Source organism: Enhydra lutris, unplaced genomic scaffold (genome assembly GCF_002288905.1).
Source record: "Enhydra lutris kenyoni isolate GAN:26980312 unplaced genomic scaffold, ASM228890v2 scaffoldscaffold55, whole genome shotgun sequence".
NCBI classification, from domain to species: Eukaryota; Metazoa; Chordata; class Mammalia; order Carnivora; family Mustelidae; genus Enhydra; species Enhydra lutris.
The window spans coordinates 10,038,413-10,053,530 of NW_019154139.1; the positions used below are offsets into that span (position 1 = coordinate 10,038,413).

Consider the following 15,118-nt stretch of genomic DNA (forward strand, 5'->3'; position numbering starts at 1 on the left):
GGGGTTTGGGATGTTCCTGTGAATTCACGCTGGGAAAAGGAACTCGCAGCTCCTGGCATACAGACGGTCCCTCTTCCCTGTCCCCCTCCTCCCCTGCCCCGCCCACTGGGAGGACGGCCCTCACCCTCTCCATCAGCATTCCTGGCGGGCTGCCGGGTACCAGCCCTCTCCCCCAGCCTTGTCTGATTCAAATAGACTTTTCTTAGGCACCTGCTGCAGGGCAGGCCTGGGAATCCAAACCTGACCAAACCAAGTGGGAGGGACAGACCCAGCCATCTGCTGAGGTGGCACCTGGCCCCTTTCCTTATTGCTAGTTGCACTTTTTCCCCTCCTGATATACTGTATGTTTACTCCTTTACTGATTGTGCTCTTGCTTCTCCACCCCAAAAGGCCCCAGTAGCGAGTGAGCTCTATGGGGCCTTATCTTTCCGCACTCACAGATGCTCAGGGACGCAGGCCCACGCAGAGTGCTGGGCGGTAACGGGACCCTCTTCTCTCCCACTGCTGTCCCCCCCCCCACCAGGCACGACCACCTGCTCTGCCTGGACGGAGGGGGCGTGAAGGGCCTCGTCATCATCCAGCTCCTCATCGCCATTGAGAAGGCCTCGGGCGTCGCCACCAAGGATCTCTTTGACTGGGTGGCAGGGACCAGCACGGGGGGCATCCTGGCCCTGGCCATTCTGCACAGTGAGGGCAGGCCCCTGGGCGGCAGGGGCAGGGCTGGGGGTGGTGGTTGGGATCTGCCCTCAAATGGTGCTCAGTTTCGTTTCAGAGCCTTGCAAAGAGGGTTGCTGGGGAGGGAGGCCCTGAAAGCCCTTTGTGGGGGAGGCTGAGGGCATTGGGTGCAAGGCTGGAAAGAGAAGGGCTGGGGGGCTGGGCCGGGCCTGGGTGCCCTGCCCTTCATGGGGGATAGAATGAGCCTTTCCATGTACGAAGCATTTTTACATCCGTCTCCTCTACTATTCTCCCCGATAGCCTGGTGAGGCAGGCCCCACAGGGCCTGGGAAGTGCTGGGAGTAAGGAAAACCAGTCTGAGGGCGGAGGCAGTGGGTGGTCTCGGGAAGGATGAGCCATGGAGTCCAAGAAAGCCAGAGTCCCAGTCAGCATGCTGCCTTCACCCACAGGGAAATCCAGGCCGTGGGGGGAGAGGGGTGCCTCAAAGTCACGTAACCAGCCCTGTGGGGTTGCAGGGGCTAGGACAGCTCCCTAGACACTCAGCCCAGCACTTCCCAGGGCCACAGGGCCCCCACGCATCACAGCTTCGCAGAGGTGACAGAGGGGCCTCGCTTTCCCGACTGGCTTCTAGGTAGTTCCCTTTGTGGAGTTGTCTGGGCTGCTTGAGGCTGCCTGTGAAGGGCCCTCCCAGAGCCAGCTACTGCCCAGGCAAGAATGGTCCTCTGCCTCCCTGACCTGCTGTCCCTGCCCCAGACTCTCCAGTGCACCCCCTGCCCAGGTCTGAAGGCGCAGGGAGAGGACCCTCCTCCCCCAGGCCAGGCTTGTGCTGGGCAGTGGTGTCGTGGGGCTGAGACAAGAGCTAACCCCCCTCCCCCCCCGCTCAGGGAGCCCCCGTCCCATGGGGGAGCCGCAGGCATCTGGGTGTTCACCGTGTGAGGAGCCCATGGCCCTGCAGTTCAGGGTGTCGGGGACATGAGGCAGCCATGTCGGGAGGCGGCTGGGAGCAGAGTCCCGTGTGGCTCTGGGATGGTCCAGTCTGCAGTCTGTCCGTCGGCAATGTGCTGAGACCCCTGTCCCCGGGCCTCCGGGGCCCCACATCCCCTCTCTGGTCTCCAGTTCCTGCTTTCCACGAGAGAAAAGCTCTCTTGGATCTGTGTCTGCCCAGTGGGACGTGAGGTCTGGGGGCGGAGGTCCTGGCCTCCTCCAGAAAGGGTCACTTCCTTCTTCAGACTCCTGGGGAGCTATGGAAAGGATTTGAGAAGTCCCCTAGTTCAGCCTCTCGTAAGAGCAGACACCCACCTCTCCTCAGCCCTGGCCCCAGAGAGGTGCAGCCTGTCCCCTTTGACCCTGCCTGTCCTCAGAGGCCCACAGGACAGGGTTGGTCCTTCTCTTCTGAGCCAGCTGGGGTTGATGTAGATTAGATTTATAAACGCTTACACTTTCAGGGCCCTTCTTTAAGGAAAATACAAAATCATGGCTACAGAATTAAGTGCAGAGCCTCGGGGCTCTGAAGGGGATTTCTGCCTCTGTGGGAAGTGGCCGAGGAGAGGCCCAGGAGCCCCGGCTGGCCTCCCTCCCTGCGGCTGTCGGAGCAGGACCCTCGTGTCTCCCCCTCCTTGTTCTAGGCAAGTCCATGGCCTACATGCGGGGTGTGTACTTTCGCATGAAGGACGAGGTGTTCCGGGGCTCACGGCCCTACGAGTCGGGGCCCCTGGAGGAGTTCCTGAAACGCGAGTTTGGGGAGCACACCAAGATGACCGACGTCAAGAAACCCAAGTAAGCCTTAGGAGTAAGGCTGTGGCTGTGGCCCCAGCCGGGCAGCCCTCCCGCTGTTCTGGGGGAGCAGAGGGCTCCCTGCCCCGGTCTGCTGAAAGTGGCGGGAGGCTGGGGGGGCCCGGTAGCTCCTTCCCAAGTGGGCCACGAGCTTCTGGAGAATTCTGTTGTAGGACACCCCCAACCTGGGGCTGCTGTTTTCCCACCCCAATGGCACATCCCCGGGTCAGAGGGGGTCGCTTCTCGTCCATCACACACCTGAGACCTTTTGTCGAGTGAGGCTGTGCTCCAGGCATTGTGTGTGTGTGTGTACGTGTGTGCGCATGTGTGTTCATGTGTGTGGGGGGGCGGTTGAAGGGGGTCACCACCAGGTGGAAAGTCTGGTGAGCCATTTGCAGTCTGGTTGGGAGATAAATGACCTGGAAAATGACAGCCGTGCACAGCTGCAGGTGTTTGAGAAGTTCCAGAAGAGCCTATGGCAATGCTACGTCTTTGTCATGCTGCCCAGCCCAGGAGTGCTCTCTTGTCTGTCTCGTGCCTGTGTCTGTCACTGGCCAGACTCTTGAGCTCCCTGAGGCAGGAATGTGGCTGCCTTGTTTCTCTGCAGCCCCAGCATCTGCCCCAGAGCAGGGCACTGAGAAGTGTTCATGAGCTGACAGGGGCCTGAGGACTGAGGGCGAGGTGGTCAGGGGGAGCTCCCTGGAGGTGGTGATGTGTGAGCAAGGCCTTGCAGGTTAGGGAGGATTTCTTTTCATAATAAAGCTTTTTCCGTTTTTCTTTTTTCCCTTCCTTCCTTCTCTTCTTCTTCTTCATCTTCTTTTTTTATTTAAGAATAATGCATAGTCTTTGAAGAAAAATCGGAAAAATACGCAAAAAAGTAAAAATAAAAAGGAAGAAAATATCATTCATGTAGTAGAAACCAAAAGATAGTTTTTAAAACATTTTTGTGTATTTTATCCTAGACATTTTGTCTCTCTTAAATGGTGAAATAGAACATACATTTAGAAAAGCTCATAAACCAATTCAGTGAATAATTATAAAGCAAACACCCACATAACCACCAGCCAAGTCCCAAAGTCCATTGAGCATGTCCCCAGTCCCTTAGCTGCTGTCCTGCCACCCGGGGGGTGCTGCTGTCCCGACTGGTGTGAAGTGGATTTCCTAAATTTTCTTCCTTCCTTTTCTTTTTTTTTAATTTGTGGGTTTCCTAAATTTCCTTTTCTCCTTCCTTCCTTCTTTCCTTCCTCCCTTCCTTCCTTCCTTCCTTCCTTCCTTCCTTCCTTTCTTTTCTGCTTTTCCTTTCCTTTCCTTTCCTCTCCTCTCCTCTCCTTTTTTCTTTTCTTTCTTTCTTGAGGTGGGGAGGGGCAGAGGGAGAGAGACTCTCAAGCAGACTTTACCCCCAGCGTAAGCTGGAGGCAGGATTCAATTTAACGACCCTGAGATCATGACTTGACCTGAAATCAAGAGTCGATGCTTAACTGACTGAGCCACCCAGTTTTTTTTTTTTTAAAGATTTTATTTATTTATTTATTTGACAGACAGAGATCACAAGTAGGCAGAGAGGCAGGCAGAGAGAGAAGGAGGGGAAGCAGAGAGCCCGATGCAGGGCTTGATCCCAGGACTCTGGGATCGTGACCTGAGCCGAAGGCAGAGGCTTTAACCCACTGAGCCACCCAGGTGCCCCTTTTGTAAAATTTTTAAAGGTTTTATTTATTTGACAGAGAGACACAGCCAGAGAGGGAACACAAGCAGGGGGAGTGAGGAGGGAGAAGCAGGCTTTCTTCCGAGCAGAGGGAGCCCGATGTGGGGCTCAATCCCGGGACTCTGGGATCATGACCCGAGCCAAAGGCAGACGCTTAACAACTGAGCCACCCAGGCGCCTCCCTTTCTATATGTTTTAAAGGTGGTTTGCATTTCTCCTTTCATGAAGTTACTCTTCAAGTGTTTTGTCTATTTTTCATAAAATTAGATTGTGGGATTTTGGGGTTAAAAGCATTTATTTTTGTACGTATTAGATTTTAAAGTAATCTCTACGCCCAACATGTGGTTCGAATCCACAACCCCGAGGGGTTGAGCCTCCTTTCATTTATTTAGAGAGAGAGAGCAAGGGTGAGGGGCAGAGGGAGTGAGAGAATTTCAAGCAGACTCTCCACTGAGCACAGAGCCCCACTCAGGACTCGATCCCAGGACCCTGCGATCATGACCTGACAGGAAGTCAAGAGTCGGAGGCTTAACCCACCGAGCCTCCCAGGTGCCTCAAGAGGCTTCTTAATGATCTTTTTTATATCCTGAAAACTAGTCCTTTGAGGGACATACAGATTTTAAATCTTTCCTCCCACTCCATGGCTTGTCTTTTCATTCTCTTTACAGTGTTTTGTTGATGAATGGATGTTCTTAATGTAGTAGAATTTATAAATGTTTTTCTTTTTCCTTTTTGTTTTGTTTGTTTGTTTTTATGGTTTGTGCTTTTTACGTTTCGTTCAAGAACCCTCCCTTAGCCTGGGGCAGGAAGTGATCTTCCTATCAGGTCAGCAATCTCTCTAGATCTGCCTTTCACAGTTTAGGTCTTCATCAGCCTAGAATTGGTTTTCGGATTGGGGGACCCCAATTTCATGTTTTCCACATGAGTAACCAGTTTCCCCAGCCTCATCTGTGAAGAGGTCTGTCTTTCCCTCCAGGTCTGCTCAGCAGTTTCTGACTGTGTTCTGTTCTGTGGGCTGGCTCTGTCCCTCCGCTTTATGGCGAGTCCCGGTATCTGGGGCAGCAGAGCCTCCCACCTTGTCCATCTTCAAGGGTATCCCAGCTCTTCTTGGAGGCGCCCTAGAGAAGTGGTTAAGATCGCGTGCCCTGAAGTTTCCTCTTCTCAAAAATGGGAATAACATACTACCTGCCTCCTAGGGTTTTCATGAGGTGGAGAAAAGTTAACATTTATTTATTTATAAAGATTTTATTTGTCAGAGAGGGAGAGAGCACAGGCGGGAGAAGCGGCACACAGAGGGAGAAGCAGTCTCCCTGCTGAGCAAGGAGCCGGATGCGGGACTCGATCCCAGGACCCTGGAATCATGACCTGAGCCGAGGTCAGCCGCTTAACTGACAGAGCCACCCAGGCACCCCAAAAAGTTAATATTTAGAAAGCACCTAGTGGGACACCTGAAGCTGGCTCGGTCAGAGAAGTGTGTGACTCTACATCTCGGGGTTGTGCGTGTGAGTTCCATGTTGGGGGTAGAGATTTCTTAAATTGTTTTTTTATTAATTTTATTTTTTAAATTAAAAAATTTTTTAAATTTTTATTTTTAATTAAAATTTTAAATTCTTTAATTTTTTAAAAAGCAGAAAGAATATTTTTAAAAATATTTTTAAAAAATTTTTAATAATTATTTTTTAAATAATATTTTTAAAATATTTTTTAAGAAGGCAGAAAGCAAGCAAGCACCTAGCACGCACGGTGCTGTACAAAGATTACTTGCTGCTGTTTGTGCTTCCAGGTAAATGGTAGCATCAGATCGCCCAGTTCTACAGAAAATCAAATCCTACTGGAGCTTCGGTAAAGATTACACTGAATCTGTATGCTTACATGGGGGGGGAGGTGGCCTCTGAAAACGCTGAGCTTCCCAATGAGAGAATATAGTAGAACACTCCACTGGTTTAAAAAGTTTCTCAGTGCAGGGCTGGTGGCTCAGTCATTAAGTCCTGGGATCGAGCCGCCTCCGGCTCCCCGCTTAGTGGGAAGTCCGCTTCTCCTGTTCCCACTCCCCCTGCTTGTGTTCCCTCTCTCACTTTCTCTCTCTCCTCTCTCTCTAAAACAAATAAATAAAATATTAAAAAAAATAAAGTTTCTCAGTGCAGATTTATGCTTCTTTCTATAGAGATCTTGCACAGTGGTGGTTTTTATCTCTTCACGTTCTTTGTGGGTTTTGGGCTACTGTAAATTATACATTTTTAGAGATAGCATTTATTTATTTCTTTGGCCATGTTTAATTGTAAAATACATGTAACATAAAAATTAACCATAGAAACCGTTTTAGATACAGTTGAGGAAGTGGTAAGTACCTTCACACTGGTACGCAGCTGACTTCCCAAACTTTTTTGTCCCCCCAAACTTTTCATCCTGCAAATCTAGAACTCTGTTCCATGAAACACCTCTCCATTCCCAGCATCCTCAGGCCCTGGCAACTGTCATTCTGCTTTCTCTCTCTAGAATTTTGACTACTATAGGGACACCCTGGAAGGGGACCATATAATATCTGTCCTTTTACGGCTGGTCCCTCTCACTGAGCATAGTGCCCTTGACGTTCGTCCATGTTGGAACACGTGTCAGGAGTTTCCTTCCTGGTCAAGGCTGAACAACACACCATTGTACAGATACACCACATTGTCTGTTCATCCATGGATGGACGTTTTGGTTGTTTCCATCCTTTGACTTGTTGATAATGCTGCTGTTCACAGGGGTGCACAGGTCTCTTTCCTGGTTCCTGCTTTCAATTCCTGGTGCCTTTTACAGAGAGAATTCTGAGGGGCCCCACCAGCTAATAATTTTGTTTAGATTTTTGCATCCACATTCCTGAGTGAGCTGGACCCATTTTTTTCCCTGTTTGAGGGTTGCTGGGTTTGGGTTTTGAGGGAGTATTTCCTCTTTCTATTTTTGGAAGAGTTAGTGTAATAAACACTTTGCTTCTTCCTTGAATACTTGGTAGAATTTGCCTGTGGAGTCATCAAGGCCTGGGATTTGCTTGGAGGAAGATTTTTTGATGGTTGAGTTAACTTCTTTAATGATCATATAAGACTATTTAGAATTTCTAAATGTCTTTTTGAGTTGGTTTTGGGGGTTTTTCTAGGAACATATCAAGTTCCTCGGCTCTTCAAGTGGATTGGCATAGAGTGTTCAAAATGTTCTCTTTATTATTTTTTTAACGTCTGCAGGATCTGTTGTGATGCCTCCTTAAACCCAAATTATGTACACCTCTTTACCAGTCCTGCTACAGGCTTTTCCGTTGGATTAGTCTTCCAGGATACCAGCTCTTGGCTATTTATTGGCTCTCTGTTGTGTGTTTGTTTTCTGTTTCACTTACTTTTGTTTTTATTCCTTCTTGTACTTTTTTGGGGGTTTGTTTAGCTGGTTTTTTTCTTAACTTCTTAAAATCAATGATGCTCATTGATTTTTAACCTTCTATTGTATAATATATGTGTATATAGGGTTGTATGTATAAGTTTAAACACTTTCCCCTAAGAACTAGATTTTTTTTTTAAAGTTTCTTTATTTTTAGTAAACTCTACACCCAATGTGGAGCTCAGACTCACACCCCCAAGATCAAGAATTGCACAATCTTCTGACTGAGCCAGCCAGGCGCCCCTCTAAGAATTGTTTTAATGATACCCCATAAGCATGTGTATGATTGTTTTGTTCAAAATACTTCCTAATTTTCATTATATATTTTTTAAATTTTATTTTATTTAAAATTTTAAAAAATATTTATTTTAAAAGATTATTTACTTGACAGAGAGAGAGCACAAGCAGGGGGAGTGGCAGGCACAGGCAGAGGGAGAAACAGGCTCCCGGGGCTTGATCCCAGAGCCTGGGGATCATGACCTGAGATAAAGGTAGATGCTTAACCCACTGAGTGTCGCAGCAGGCGTGACAACACGACCAGGGTCGAGAGGGTAAGAAGATGGTGAGACGAATATGAGACGTAAAGAGATGGGGACAGGGGGGGCACAGTGGATGATGTCCAAGCAGTGCCAACTTTATTACGAAGTGTGCATGATTATATAGAAAGCAGAAACACTTAGGGGAGACTTACCGCCCACCGCATACCAAAAATAGTTTCTCCAGGCTCTTGTTTACCAGTTCCCTTAGGTTAAACACACAGACATCCCCTGACGCCAGCATGTTGCCTACTTATGGATAAGTTCCCTATTGATGAAGGGACTGAAGAAGGGCGCCAGGTGCATTTTATGGCCCATGCAAGAACAGCAAGGTCCAGGCATGGATTGATGACTTAGGCCTGCATTGTCCTGTTCCTGATAAACCCCAATGGGTAGTCACGTAGGCCATCATGAGACTCATAGCACAGACCCTTTCTCAGAGCTACTCAACCTTTCTTTCCATTGCTGAGGTTGCTTAACCCCTTAATGTCAGGAAGGCGCAAGTCAGGGCCTGGTTTGGCTCATATCTCAGGCTTCTGCGTGGCTTCCCACAACTGAGTTGCCCAGATGCCCCATCATTATAATTTCTTAACCATAGTTTCTTAAAAATACATTTCTCAATTTCTAAATCTAGGGAATTCTCTAGTTATATTTTTCTTATTAATTGCTTTCTGGCTAGAGGACATGCCTGTATGATTTTAGTCCTTCAAAATGTGTTGAGACTTGGTTTGTGGACTTCTCTACAGTCAATTCTTATAAATGTCCCACATCTAACTTAAAAGAATATATTTTGCATTGAGTGCCAAGTTCTGCACAGTGGATTAAGTCATATTGGCTAGGAATATTGTTTAAGATTTCCAGTTCTGCCATACCCTTAAGAAGTCTTTGCTCACTACTTTTATCAATTATTGAGAAACCATGTTGAAATCTTCTACTCTGGGAACTTGCCCTTTTGCCCTATAGTGCTGTCAATTTTTGTTTTAATATTTTGACACTACGTTATTAAGTGCATATATATTTGTTATATATTTTTCTTTATATATATTTTCCTTCTCTTTAAAGGACTGGGATCCTTTATTACTATGAAGTAGCTGTCTTTATCTCTAGGAATGCTTTTTGCTTTAAAGCCCATTTTATCCTGATACCAACACAGAGACACTAGCTTTCTTTGGTTGTATTTGTATGGTGTATCTGTATTCACCCTTTAATTCAGCCTTCTTGAGTCCTTATGTTTTATTTGTTTATTTATTATTTTATTTTCTTAAGATTTATTTATTTATGTCATTTATTTATTTATTTATTTATTATGTGACACAAAGAGAGAGCACAAGCGGGGGAATGGCAGGCAGAGGGAGAGGAAGAAGCAGGCTCCCTGCTGAGCAAGGAACCCAACATGGGGCTCTATCCCAGGACCCCAGGATCATGGCCTGAGCTGAAGGCAAACACTTAATGACTGAGCCACTCAGGTGCCTTAGAATTACTGAATAATTTTGATCATTGTATTTCCCCCCGTGGTTTGAAATTTGTGCACTCATTTCTTTTTCCCTTAGTGCATGCTTAACTTATGAAAGCCTAAATTTAATTGATACCATTATCCTTCCCTCAGATAATCAAGCCTTTTAAAATAATTTAATTCCATCATATCTATAGGTGTTTTCCCGTATTTGAAGTCTGTCTTGTTTTTTTAAGCTCACAAGACATTATTATTATCTTTCAAAGTTTGTTTTCATTTAGATTTGTCCAGTAGTGTGCTGGGGAGACAGATCTCTGGGGGAAGAAGCCCTGATTTATAGTGTTCACTAAGTCCCATGGCGTAAATACTCCCGCCATGGCCAATTTCAAGTTACCAGCACTTTAACAACCACCTTATGGGATTTAGCAATAGGTTCTTACAAGCCAGTATGAGCTGCTTCCAGCATACAGTTGGCTGTGTGTGTGTATGCATGTGTATATGTGTGGGTAGATGTCTCTCACTTCTCTGTTCTGCCATCTTCCTTGCATCTCAGACTTCCACTTTTCTTCTGCCTGAAGTATAGTCTTTTGACTTTTCCTTAGAGAGGGACTACTGGTGGTGAATTCTCTGCCAGCAGAATTGTTTGAAAATAGTTTTATTTTCTTCTGATTCTTGCTGGGTATAGAATTCTAGACTGATGATTTTCTTCGGGAACATGCAAGGTAACATTCTATCATCTTTTAGCTTTGGAAAGTCAGTTTCAGTCTGTTACTCCTTTGAAAGTAATTGATCTCTTTTTCCTCTGGATGTTTTTATTTATGTGTTTGCTTTTCGTGTTCTACCATTATACTATGATATATCTAGATAGCAAGTATTTCCAGTTTATCCTGCATGGGATTTTTTAGTTTTGAATCTTTGGATTTTGCCTTTCTTAAGTTCTGGAAACCTGAGTTGTTATCCCTTCAACCCTTGCCTCTTCCGAGTTTTCTCTCTCCTCTCCTTTTGGAACTCCAGTTAAACATACACTAGACCTTTTCTGTCTTTCATGTCTTGTAACTTCTCTTGTATATTCTATCGTTTTATCTCTCCCTGTTGCCTTGTAGACAAATTTCTTCTTACCTATTTTCCAATTCACAAATTCTCTTTAGCCTTATCTAATTTTCCACTTAACCCATCCATTGATTTTTAAAATTCTATTGCTTTTTTTACTTTTTAATTTCTAGCAATACTCTGTGGTTCTTCTTCAAATCTTCTAGGTCATTAGTTATAGTTTCCTATTCCCTGAAGATACTATCACACTAGCCTTTGATGTCTTTAAATATTGTAAACATAGCTTGTTTTATAATCTTTGTTTAAGGACTCAAATATCTGCAGTGTATGTAGGTATGCTTTGCTGTTTATGTTGGTTTATACTGGTTTTCATTTATGATTTTATTTCATCATGTACTACACCTCCTCCCCCACTGCCTTTGAACTGTGTGGTGTTCTTTAGTATTGAAAAATAATACGTGTGGATTCTTTGAGGCCTAGGATGAGAGTATCTTCCTCCAGAGTGTTTTGTGTTGTCTCTTTCAGGTACCTAGGTACCCTGCCATCTAGGGCCCCTATACCTGAATTCTTGGCATGAAGGTTTGGGGACGTCCCCACAGGTGATGTAAATTTAGACTACCAAAGGTTAGCTTATGGTTATACATTTTCGGGGTTTTTTTTTTTTTTCTGCTTTCTCTCCTTTATCCAATGCCGAGGTAACTTTCCTCATAGCCTCTGGGTGAGGAAGGGGCAGGTTTATTTCTGGTTTACCCTTATTCCAAGAGTGCAGTCCTTTGGGATCCCACCCTAATGTGGGATCCTGGGCTTTTGACTTTTGTCCCCCTGGCTCCATGAAAGCATCAATACTGAAGCTCAGGTTTACTGTGTTTGGTAACTGCCTCAGGTCAAGCCTGGGTCTGGACCCACTTACCTCTCTGGGTTCTTGCTCATCCGCCGAGCTTCCCCAGATTACTTCCTTCCTATCTTGTTAGGTCTTCTATGTTTTTTTTTTTTGTGTGTGTGTGTTTTGCTTTGTTTAGATTTTATTTATTTATGTATTTAAAGGGAGAGAGAAAATCCCAAGTAGACCCCACGCTGAGCATGGAGTCTGATGTGGGGCTCAGTCTCATAACCCCAAGATCATAACCTGAGCTGAAATCAGGAGTTGGACGCTTAACTGACTGAGCCACCCAGGCATCCCCCCTTTTTTTAAAGATTTATTTATTCATTTGAGAGAGTGAAAGAGTGCAGGGGGTAGGAGCTGAGAGAGAGGGAGAGAGAGAATCTCAAACAGACCTCCATTGAGCATAGAGCCCAATGTGGAGCTTGATCTCATGAGCCCAAAATCATGACCTAAGCTGAAATCAAGAGTCAGACACCTAACCAACTGAGCCACCCCAGCACCCCCGGTCTTCTATATTTTGAGGAGAGATTTTTAAAAATATTTTTTCCAGCATTTTACTTTTTGTTCAGTGGGGAAGTTGTTCAGATAAGCTTTCCACAGTGTTCCCAGAAATGGAAAACCAATTTTTTTTTCCTATGCAGAAGCAGTTTTTGTCCCCTTTCATGTATATTTTTCTTTACAATTTAACATATTTTTTTATTAGTCAGCTAGTATAATTTGGAATGGGTGCAAAACATTTTATTTACTTACCCATTCTATTGTTACCATTTATTTATTTTGTAAAGTTTATTTATTTTTTAGTAATCACTATATGCAATGTGGGGCTCAAACTCACAACCCTGAGATCAAGAGTCACATGCTCTTCCAACTGAGCAGCTGGGCACCCCTCTATTGTTACCATTTAGATCGGTTCATTTTTTTTACTGTAATAAATTACGTTGTACTGAATAGCTTATGCAAGAAGCTCTTATTATAGAGGCACCTGGGTGGCTCAGTCATTGAGCATCTACCTTCGGCTCGGGTCATGATCCTGGGGTCCTGGGATCGAGCCCCACATTGGGCTCCTTGCTTGGCAGGAAGCCTGCTTCTCCCTCCCCTAATCCCCCTGCTTGTGTTCCCTCTCTCGTGTCTTTCTCTGTCAAATAAATAAAATCTTTAAAAAACAAAAGAAAAGGAGCTCTTGCTGTAGCTCAGATTCTTCCTTAGGGATAGATTTTCCAAAATGGAATTCTCAGATGAAATTCTCAGAGATATGTAAGATCTTAGTACATATTAGCTTCCAAGGGGGCTGTGCCAGTCCCCATTTCTTGCACTATTTAAGGATGTTTTTGTCTTTTGAGATAAGAAGGAGTCTTCTCTAATAGGTTATAGGCTCATATTGTGAAACACTGATGAGGAATCAAAGGTGCCATGATGAAAAGTCTCCTCCCACTGCTGTCTGGGGGCTTCAGCCACCAAGCTGTCCCCTGCCCCAGAGGCCCCTCACTATTCCTAGGTTCTGCTCATGGGTCCTTCTGACCAAGCAAATAAGTACCTCAGCGTGGTAGGTTTTATTTTTAAATAAATGGTGGCATACTACACACACTGTCCTAAACCTTACTTTTTGCACTTGACCATAAACCTTGGGGCTTACCACCCATCTGAACATAAAGTGCTTCCTCGGTCATCCCGCAGTGACACAGACCCCCTGGGGTAGAGGAGCCATTGAAACATCCCGCTGGTGGACATATCCGCTGTTTCCGCGGTTTGCTTGAACAGACCTGTTAATAACTTCGCGTGTGCCCGTCTTCTGCGTGCACGAGCATGTCTTAGGATGAACTCCCAGGGGCAGGATCGCTGGGTGTAAGGATGATGCCTTTGGTGATCTGGATGAAACTTGCCAGCGTGGATTTTCAGGGATGGCTAAGTCGGTGACCAGCTGTCTTTCCCCCTGTTCCTGTTCAGGGTGATGCTGACAGGGACGCTGTCTGATCGGCAACCTGCTGAACTCCACCTCTTTCGGAATTATGACGCTCCGGAGTCTGTACGGGAGCCTCGATTCAGCCAGAATATTAACCTCAAGCCTCCAGCTCAGCCCTCAGGTTAAAACCATGTCTGATGCGTCTTCTGGAAACAATGAGCCTAAGGGGTCGGGTGGAGGGTCGGAGTCATAGGTTTGCTCCCGGGGTCCCCCTGGCTCACCAGCATCCCAGCCATTGCCCCGAGTCCGTCCGCTGAGGGCAGGCAGAACTGGGGGGCTCTCCTGCCTCGGGCAGGCTAAAGGAGTCCCCCGGAGGCCCCCCCTTGTACCCTGCCTTCCAATGGACAGCAGGGCTAGAGGGCACGGACTGTGGTTCGTGCTTCTGAAGAGTTCCCAGCCTCTTCCTCTCCCTGCAGACCCACAGACCCACACGCACACGGAGCTCTGCAGAGCGTGGGTTTTGTACCAGTCCCCTGGTGCCACTGGGCCACCGTCTTCCCTCACCCCACCCCCCAGAGCAGCTGGTGTGGCGGGCTGCCCGGAGCAGTGGGGCAGCCCCCACCTACTTCCGGCCCAATGGGCGCTTCCTGGACGGCGGACTGCTGGCCAACAACCCCACGCTGGATGCCATGACCGAGATCCATGAGTACAACCAGGACATGATCCGCAAGGTGAGAGCACCTCCAGTGCGAGGGGCCTGGACATGACCGGCTGTGGGAGCTGACCTCTTTGAGCAAATCTTGCGAAGGATCGCCTCCTAGGAGAGCATGTGGCTTTGATTCTTAAGCCCGTTCATTTGGTGCGTGGGACGGCAGCTCCATCTCACACTTGAACCCGCACGATGGGTGATGGCCCAGAGCTCTGAGCTAATCAGAGGGACTCTGAGGCCCAATCTGGTGTGAGTGGTGAGGGGCACCTAGGAGGGAGGGTGGCGGGCACACCAGGACATGCCAGCATCAGTGCTGGCCACTGTGCAAGCCTGGGGACACATGCTTACCCTTGGGGAGCTCATGTCTGGGGAGACTGTAAATGCCGCTCCAGGGGTTTCGGGTGCTGTGGTGGAGGGCTGTGCGGGAGTCCAGGAGCAGAACCGCCTCTGCTAAGAGACTAGGGCACTCGAAAAGGGCCCCTGGAAGAGGCCTCCGGGGGCGGACTGTGCTGAGTCGGCGATCCCGGGGAACAGAAGTAGCCCTCGGCCCGAGGAGCTTAGCACAGAGGTGGGGCAAGGCCCATGCGTGTTAGCGGCAGCGCCGGGACGTAGGCTCAGGACTCTGGCTGCAGGGTTGGGGTCCTGCCTCTGCCTGTGTTTCACTCCAGCCACTGTATGGGGTATGATGGTACCAGCGTGGGGACTGGCATGAGATACCCGCGTGCTTTTCTGTAAAATGTATAGGACGCTGCCTGACCCCTAGGGTGCCAGAGCCTTGCTGGCTGCGGTTCTCACCGTGGTCATCAGGGAGCCCCAGATGCAGCCCCTGGGTGACACAGCAGGAGCAGCGGTCACAGAGGCAGGCACCCTCTAGGGGCCAGACAGGGCAGGGCAGGCTTCCTGGAGGAGGAGGGACCCCCAAGATTCGGACTGGGAAGGGTCTTCATCACCTGAGTGGCCTCCTGTGGTGGCTGAGCCCCACCGGCGGGGGAAGGGGGGGGACTTGCCGATGTGCCCGGCATGTTGGAGCTT

General features: G+C 47.6%; 1 protein-coding gene across 4 annotated transcripts in view; it reads left to right on the forward strand.

Moving 5' to 3' along the window:
* LOC111157482 (phospholipase A2 group VI) overlaps window positions 1-15,118 on the forward strand; it is a 53,619-nt gene that overhangs the window by 36,721 nt on the left and 1,780 nt on the right. For 3 of the 4 annotated variants that reach the window (XM_022518908.1, XM_022518911.1, XM_022518909.1), the window contains 4 exons: window positions 524-687; window positions 2,301-2,451; window positions 13,422-13,558; window positions 13,954-14,108. In XM_022518908.1, coding sequence (XP_022374616.1) covers window positions 524-687; window positions 2,301-2,451; window positions 13,422-13,558; window positions 13,954-14,108 — 607 coding nt within the window. Of the gene's footprint in view, window positions 1-523; window positions 688-2,300; window positions 2,452-13,421; window positions 13,559-13,853; window positions 14,109-15,118 lie in introns of all 4 variants that reach the window. The other variant, XR_002641305.1, reaches the window with a different exon arrangement.